The 8,375-nt window shown below is 64.6% G+C and overlaps 1 protein-coding gene across 2 annotated transcripts; it reads right to left on the bottom strand.

Moving 5' to 3' along the window:
- Positions 1 to 2,890: 2,890 nt before the first annotated feature.
- On the bottom strand, positions 2,891 to 7,959 carry MXRA8 (matrix remodeling associated 8). Of its 2 annotated transcripts, none has more exons than XM_032395631.1 (10): positions 7,570 to 7,959; positions 6,064 to 6,087; positions 5,638 to 5,943; positions 5,444 to 5,545; positions 4,885 to 5,355; positions 4,552 to 4,710; positions 4,333 to 4,372; positions 4,168 to 4,244; positions 3,889 to 3,969; positions 2,891 to 3,768 (listed from the first exon to the last, which is right to left on the bottom strand). In XM_032395631.1, the coding sequence occupies exons 1-10, from the start codon at positions 7,616 to 7,618 to the stop codon at positions 3,761 to 3,763; spliced, it is 1,317 nt and encodes a 438-aa protein (XP_032251522.1). In that variant the 5' UTR covers positions 7,619 to 7,959; the 3' UTR covers positions 2,891 to 3,760. The 2 variants fall into 2 exon arrangements, with proteins under 2 accessions (XP_032251522.1, XP_032251511.1); XM_032395620.1 differs by having other exon boundaries at positions 2,891 to 3,726.
- Positions 7,960 to 8,375: the final 416 nt, after the last annotated feature.

Here is an 8,375-nt window from a genome sequence, read left to right as displayed (position 1 = left end):
CGCGCCCCCGCTGCTGCCCCGCGGCCCGCGGCCGCCCATCCGCCCCGGCCCGGGGACGCAGGCAGGGAGGGCGTGCGAGGCCCGGCCGCGTCCGTGCGCCCCGCCGCCGCCGCCGCCCCCTCGGGCCGCGCAGTTAAAGGGACCGCCGGCCCCGGGTTGAGCGCGCCCGCCGGGGGGCGCCCGAGAGCGGGCGGGGCCTGACGTCACCGGGCCGCTCGCGGCGCGGCGCGGGGCGGGGTTGCGCACGCGCGGAAGGACTGGAGGGCGGGGTGCGCGCGTGGGTGGCGGGGCCGCGGTGTCGGCGCCCGCGCAGAACTCCCTCCGCTCTCCCGGGCCCCGCCCCTGACCCCTGCCTCGGGCCCCGGGTCCCCCACCCCGCGCGCGGGGGTGCCCACAATGTGCTCGGGCCGTAGCCCCTGCTGGGCCTAGGGTCTCGGCCCGTGGGCGGACAGGGGCGCGTCCTCCGGAGGGAGACGGCTGAGGACCCTCCGGAAGCAGCCCTGCTGTCAGAAGGGAGACCCCGCCCCAGGCAACGCCAAGTCCCCCGCCGAGGCCCCCAGGGGTCGACTACAGAACCCAGAAGGTTCCGGTTCTCCGCCCCTTCGCGAGGGCTCCGGGGTCCGTGGTGCTCAGAGTCGGGGGGCGCCCTGGTCACATCCCCCCCTGCAGCACGGGAAGCTGAGGATACTTCGGTCCGGGCCGGGAGCCAAAGACAACTCGGTCTCTGCGCCCCGGCGCCCACTGCGTGCTCGCGCGCCCTCTACCGGGCCCCACGGAGGCTCCGCGAAACACGGGCCAAGTGCGTGCGGGTGCTCGCGTGGAGGCGGGGTGCGAGTGTGAACATGTGTATGTGCGGCTGAAGGCAACAGCGGAGGGCAACGGCGCGCACGCACGTGTGCACAGAGGTGCCCGGGGAAGGTGGTGCTGGCAGCAGGTGAAGATCACCCCCACCCCCACCACCGCCTCTGTCGATCCAGCCAGCCTGGGGTCCTGTGTGGACCAAGGGAGACCCAGAGCAGCGCCCCTCGGGCTGTGGAGGCTCCAACCACACGCTGACCCCACTGGAGGTAGAGGGTCTCCCCCATCCCAGGAGGAAGACTTGAGGCCAGTAGAGGGAATCCCACACTGGTGAGAGTGAAGAACAGGAGAGTCTCTAGGATAGGACCCAAGAGTGATGAAGGTGGAGGATGCATGATGCCCCTTGCGACCTGTGCCCAGCACTCCCCCTGAAGTTGGTTGGAGCCTGAAGCTGTCCTAGCTGCCTAGTCATGACCATCCTTGGGCAGCGGATCCGCACAGGAAAAAGCCCATCAGTCCACCAGTGACTGGAAGAGCCAGACTTTGAAGGAAAGCCCCTGAGCCCAGGCTAGGGACCATCCCCAGGTCAGCCTAGGCCAAGGGCGCTGACCTCCATCCCCCTAGGCTCTGGTGGGGAGAGTGGACAGGGCTCTGTGAGGTGGGCACCTGCTCAGCAAAGCCTGCACCGTCTCCCCTTGGGTCTCGGTTTCCCCAGAGGTAATCTGAGGAAGCCAGGTAGTGGCTGGCTCTCTGCTGGGCGTCTAGGGGAGGGAGACAGGCCCCACCCTGAGAGCTCCCAGGGGACCAGCATCCCCCAGGCCAGACATGAATGACTGCTGGTCTCACAGATGTAGGGTCTGATGCCCCATCTGTGCTCTGCCCCGCCCCCCCAAGCCTCTCTTTCTCACCTGGCTGCCCAAGTCCTATGAGAGAGGCTGGTAGCCAGAGGCCAGAGCTGACTCTCTGGTCAGCCAGGCACACTGCAAGGGGGAGTGAGTTTGTGGTCCGAGCAGTGCAGCTACTATGGGGCCAGGGGTCACAGGCTGGGAGGGAGGCACATTGTCAAGCAAGCCACAGCTCCCTGGCCCAGCCTCCCTCCCTGCCTTTGCCACTGTAGGACCCTCGCAGGTGTGTAGTGAGGAGACAGCCACACTGAGGTGCTGTCTGAGCATCTCACATCCAGAGTCTGGACATTCAGATAAAAGCCTGAACCTAGGATGCCCACCACAAACTCCTGCCTTGTGTCTCCTGCGGTATCTTTTAAAATGACCACTCAGAATTGAGCCTACAAAAAATTAGTGACCACCATCCCACCCACCTTATAAGTAATAGGAGCATGCTACCCTGCTGTCTCTCTCCTGATCTGGAATGGAGAACTGCCCTTCTGAAGCCTTGCTCACCGCACCCCTGTCCTCGGATCTGTAAGTAACACATCTTTTGACTTTACTCCCTTCACGTGAGTTTCCTGTGCCTTCCTCACAGCGGCCCCGGGGTTTTCACTTCCCCAGAGTGGGAGCTCCGATGCCAGGTCACCTGCTGGCCCCGTGTGGCTGGCTTGTGCCCCTAATTCAGCCAGACATAATCTGCATGTTCTCCACACACCACCCCAGGGTCTCCAGCACAGGGTGACAGACATCCTTTCCCGCTTCCTGCTGCCCTGGAAGAGTTTTGGGGGATGGGGTCAGGGCTGGGGAAACACAAGGGCTTCTTCCTCCTGCAGCCCCCTCCCATCCCCCTCACAAGCCTTTGGTGCCTACTCCTGCTTCCCCCCCTTTATCCTCACACATCTAATCCCATTTTGGCATCTGCTTCTCAGAGGGCTGTCCTCTGAGCATGTCCAGCCCCCCCCCCCCCACGTCCAAATAAGCCCTCAGAAGAGAATCTAGAACTCCTTTACAACCAGGAATAGTGCCATAGGATTGGACCGGATGTTGCTCTTCCCAGGATACCTGGACTCAGACTTTCCACTCCAAGAAATGGGTGGTGACAGCAGGGCTTCAGATGAAGGAAAGCATTTCGAGGTTCCCAAGGCCCAAACTCCGCCCCCCAGGACATGAAGTAGGAGCCGCAGAGGCATACCTGGGGCCAAGTCTAAAAACCATGGAGTTTTTATTGTGATGGTGGCAGTTTCCCAGGAGCAAATGTGGGGTGTTGGGGGTGGCAGCACAAGCCACTCTAGAACCATCTTTACCCCTCCCCTGTCCTCAGGCAAAACAGAAGCCAAATGAGGTCCCAGCCCCAGACTCCAGCCCAAGGAGGGGCTGCGGGAGGGGGGTCAGAGTCAGAAGTCACATGGAGCCCAGTGACTGTCAAGGCACTTGCTGGAAACAAAGCTGGAATAGGGTGGAAGGCAGAGAAGAAGCCCCAGGTAGCCCAACACAGAGCAGAGGGGAATTAGTCTGGGGCCTGGAGTGTGCAATCCTCAGATCCCAGCCGTAGGCTCCCCCTAGAAAGGGGTGAAGAAGGGGCCAGGGTGCTAGCCCTGAGGCTGACCTGAGCTCCAAGAGCCCCCACTGAGCCCCAGCCCATAGTGGCAGGGGCCAGGAGAGCCTGAAGGACTGGTGAACATCAGCAGGGTCAGGGCTGTGCCTGGGTTGGGGGAGGGGCAGGACCACCAGTGAGTGTGGGAGCCAGCAGGCACCTGCTGAGCGCTGGTGAAGGGGCAGCTGCAGCTCCAGCAGAATCCCAGAGCCCGCTGCTGCTTGTGAGGATTGGGATGGCTCCCGGGAGAGGGGTCTGGAGACAGCCTTGCTCTGTGCCAGTCCAGGCCAAGTTCCAGGACAGCGGGACCAGCCGCTGGAAGGGGGTCGGGTGAGCCACATGAGGGTCAGGAGGTCATCCTCCAAGATGGACAGATAGGAGTTGGCAGGGCTGCTGGCCCAGCCAGGAGCCCAGGATCACCTTATTTGCAGTACTCCTTTCGGAACTCTGGAAGCCAAGGGAACAGGCGGGTGTCTGCCCTCTATCCCTCTGTCACAGGGGTAAACACAAGGCAGACATCTAGCAGGACTGCCCAGGGACTCCTGCCCCTGGGGCTGGCTAGTGAGTGTGGGTGGGTGAGGTATGGGCCCAGCCCTCCTAGTCACTCACCTCTGTCCAAGTCAATGTTCTTGATGGGCAGTGGGCTGTGGCCCAGCTCAGCCCTCTCCTTCAGGATGTTGTTTTTGTAATCTGGTGCAGGGAAAGAGCAGGGTGAGGCCCCCCCCACCTCCAGAGATGTGCCTCCCCTAGCTCAACCCCCAGAGATGTGCCTCCCCTAGCTCAACCCCCAGAGATGTGCCTCCCCTAGCTCAACCCCCAGAGATGTGCCTCCCCTAGCTCAGGCCTGGGAACCACAGCCTTCACCTTGGTTCTGGGGCCATCCCTCACCTAATTGGATGTCCTCACTCCTGTAAAGAGCCTGGTCTCCTGTGGCCACAGCAAACTCTGCCATGTTCACATCCTTCCTGGAGGTGGGAGGGTGGTGGGCAGTTAGAGCAGAGCGGGGTGGGGGTGGGGGTCTGGTCCCCAGGAGAGCCTGGAGGGGGCACTCACCCCTTTGACTTCCCCGACTTCTTGTTGGAGTATTCGTAGCCTGGGGAGGAAGACTCATGTTGGGCCCAGTCTCACCCCCTCCCCAGCTCCCTCAGCCCTGAGGAAGCCTCCCATCCCTGCTTACTCTCTGCTCAAGCCACCGCACCCCACACCCCGCCTCTGGTCAGGGAAGGCTTCCTAGCTCTGGCCTCAACCGTGCGGGATGGAGCCCCAGCTCACCTCCGCGGCGACGCTGCCGGGTGGCCAGGATGACGGTGATGAGCAGCAGGATGAAGAGGAGCAGGGTGGCCAGCACGTAGCCCAGCTGCTGGAAGAAGTGGGCCCGGCCCTCGGGCACTATGACGTTGATGACGCTGCGGCCGCGCCCCAGGGTGGGATCTGCACGGGCCGTGCGGGGGCGGGGTCAGGGAGCGCGCGCGTGACCCCCTAAGCGTGCACCCGATCGAGGCCGCCCCTGCGGCGCGGGGCTCAGGAGGGGATGGACGGGAGGGGGCCTCCCCTCGGCTAACACCCAGGTCCGGGGGGGGGGGACAGGGAGGGGCCACGCGGCACCTGGGCCAGGGGCGCCGCTGTGGCTGGAGCCGTTGCCCGGCGAGTCCCGCGGGGGCGGCTCAGCGACGGGCTCGGTGACTCTCAGGTGGAAGATGCGGCGCTCGTGCAGGCCGCAGTAGTGGTGGTGCAGGTGGCAGGAGTAGGTGCCCTCGTCAGCTGGCTCCAGCGGGTCGATGCGCAGTGAGAAGTCGCCGCGCGCAAAGGCGTCCGCCCCCACCGCCACGCGGTCGCGCAGGAAGGGCGGCCCGTAGGCTCGGCGCTCGCCCGACGCGTACAGGTCCAGCAGGCGGTCAGCGCGGTCGTGCGGCACCCCGGGCGGCTGTCGGTCCCAGTGCACAACCTGCTGCGCCTCCTCCAGGTGCCGGTCGGTCCACACGTGCGCCCGGTTCACGCAGGTGAGCAGCGCGGGCGCGCCGCGCTCCACCAGCAGGACGTCCTTCTCGCCGTCCCAGTGCGCGCCGGCCTCCCGGGCTGGGGGTGCAGGTGGGTCAGCGCCGGCGGGCGGGGAGGGGGCCGCAGGGGCACGTCCCGGGGCGGGCGGGGTGGGGGGCACACTCACGGTCGTCCGTGACCTCCAGGCGGACGGCCAGGGTCTCGTACAGGTGGCAGTAATGGTGGTGCAGGTTACAGGTGTACAGGCCCGCGTCGGCCTCCTCCACCGCTGCGGGCCGGCAGACAGCCCGGCGGTGAGGCGCGCAGCCGGCCCGCGCCACCCCGCCCTGCGTCGCCCGCCGCGGTGCCCAGGCCCCTTACCGCGGATGAGCAGCGAGAAGTTGCCGTCGTGGAAGGCGGAGAGCGGCAGCTGGAGGCGGCCGCGGTCGCGGGGCTCGTACACGCGTTGCTCGCCCGCAGAGTACATGTCTACGAGTCTGCGGGCCGGTCCGCCGGCCGGGCGGCCGCTGAGGTCCCAGTGGACCACGCGCTGGCGGTCGTGCAGCCGGTCCTGGGTCCACACCATTCTCGGGCTCTGGCAGCGCAGTACGGCCAGGGCGCCCGCCGCCCAGCTCACGGTGGACTCGGACACCACGGAGCTGGCGGCTGGCACGGGCCCTGAGGGCACTGGGGGGGGGCGGGGAGGAGTCACTGGGCGAGGGATAGGACCCAAGGAGAAGGTGTAGGGTGGGTCTGCCAACACAGGAGGGGAGCTGTTGTGGTTTCCAGGGGAGGGTGGTCACTAACCTGAGGACAGAAGGACAGCAGAACCTAGAAGAAGAAGAGAGTCGCACTGGGGAGGGGATGACCTGAGCCTTTGCATCCAGGTCACCCACCCAGCCCCGGGCCCCCCACTTGGCTGCCGGGGTCCATTATAGTCCTTGCTGAGGTGGGTGTTAATGACACCCTCTTTATATACATATATAGGTTTTATTTATTTGAGAGAGAGAGAGCACGCATGCGAGGGCAAAGGGGGGGAGGGGCAGAGGCAGAGGGAGAAGCAGGCTCCCCCCTGAGCAGAGAGCCCAAGGCAGGGCTGGATCCCAGGACCCTGAGATCGTGACCTGAGCCGAACGCAGACACTTAACCAGCTGAGCCACCCAGGTGCCCCGTTAATGACACCCTCTTTTTTTTTTTTTTTTTGCATTTACAAGTTTATTACAAAGCATACAACTCAGGAATAGCCAGATGGAGGAGATACATAGGGCAAGGCATAGGTTGAGGGGCGGGGGGGGGGGGCGCTGTGTGTGCAGCAATGACACCCTCTTAATAGGCGGGGATAAAGTCAGAGAAGCCAAGCAGACAGGATGGGGGAGGGGCTCCTTTAGCCCCACATGGTGCAGGCACGTCTCCCATGGTCCCCACCTAATCCTCACTGCCACCTGCCTAGACCGTGGGACGGCTCTTCCCCTTTAGGGGGTGAATGGTGGAACCAGCTGTGGAGTGTGTGCTTGTCACCAAGGGCCACCCTCGGGAATGGTGGCCCTTGTCACCATCCTGCAGCAAGGCCACCAGCGTGCCAAAGCGTGAAGCTCAAGGCTGGTTTCGGGGGCTCCCGCACATTCGTATCCAATAAGGTACATGCACCTGCCAAGAGCCATGCCACACACGCCCTCAAGAGTCCTCAGACATCTGGGCACCCTGCCCCACACCCAGGTCTCAGGGCTGGAGCCCCCTCAGCCGTCCTGAAGGGCAGAGGTCTGAAGCACGAGCAGGCTGGACTGTCCGCACCCCACAGGCAAGTTCCTGCTCCAGAGATGGGCTGAGCGCCCGGGACCAGGAGGAATGTGCCGGGTCAGCAGGCCAGCCCAGGAGGCGGGCTCAGGGGGCCTGGGAGCCAAGGGGGGACTTGAGCAGACCCTGTGAGCCCCACCATTCCCAGGCCCACTAGAGTCCCCAACCTACTCCTCTTCTGGCCACCTGAGGGGCTTCCTGGAAGAGTGGGGTGGGGAAGGGACCCCAGGGAGAGGCACCCGCCACCTCAGCCTCCCTGCCCTTCTTGGCCCTCTGGCTCCCGAATCCGTGTGGTGGAGATCTAACATAAAACCTCACACCCTCCTGCGTTCTGGGGGCCCCTTATTCCTGGTGAGCTGCCACCTTGAGCCCCCCACCCCCACCCCGACCCAGCCCCTTCCCGGCAGCGGGAGTGTCGCACTCCTCCCAACTCGAGCTCAGACAGGCAGCTCTGACCAGAACACAAACTCCGAAGACGCTCGGGCTTCCAGTGCGGACCCCCACCCACCCTGCACTCACTCTGCAGAAGTACAAGTTCCCAGACCGTAACTTGGGACCGCAGCTCCATGGCGCCCGCCTGGCCCGCCTGCCTCGCTTTGTCTCACTTCTGCTCCAACTCTCCAGAAAAACAGCCCGGCCCCCTCCCCCTCCTTAGCACCCACCATGACATCACGGAGCCCTGGGCGGGATCGACAGTCTGCAGACCGCCCCCTCTGGCTCCTGCTGGCCCCTAGTCCTCCCCAGATCCTTGGCTGGCCCAGTGGGGAGGGGTAGGAACACGGCCCCGTGTCTGACAAAGTGAGGGGAAATCAGAGCAGAGACCCTGCCCCTCCTCTGGCCCAGGTCCTCGAGAGGGGCCAGGAGCCCAGCCCTTGGAGGGGCAGGAGGGCTGAGGGCATGGTTCCAGACGCCGGATGCTGTGGGGGCGGCTGTGACCTATGAGGCCCTTTGGGGCTGCTACAGGGCTGGGGCTCTGGGGTGGACATCACCTCATGTCCACCTCTGTCGGGGAACCCTGGCCCAGGGTGCTCCCCTGTGTGGACAGTGTGGGCAGGACCCCCGCTTTGTGCTTGCTGTGGAGCTTGAGGCATCCCTCCTAGCAGAAAGGCATCTGGGGGCTGGGACCCCCAAGAAGCCCAGGGTGCCACACCTACAGCTCTTCCCCTCTTCCTCTCAGCCTCCTCTGGGGGCTGCATCTCTTCATTTGTGAAAGGAAAAGAACAGTCACACCAGCCCTGGGGGGGGGGGGGGGGGCGCGGTGGTAAGCCGGGCAGGGGGCTCCCTTAGGACAGCATGATGGGCCCTGCTGTCCATCAGTCATTTTT

The sequence above is a fragment of the Phoca vitulina genome, unplaced genomic scaffold (assembly GCF_004348235.1).
Source record: "Phoca vitulina isolate PV1807 unplaced genomic scaffold, GSC_HSeal_1.0 scaffold2, whole genome shotgun sequence".
Lineage (NCBI taxonomy): Eukaryota > Metazoa > Chordata > Mammalia > Carnivora > Phocidae > Phoca > Phoca vitulina.
The sequence above is the reverse complement of the archived record's forward strand: the minus strand, read 5'-3'. Positions and strand labels throughout refer to the sequence as shown.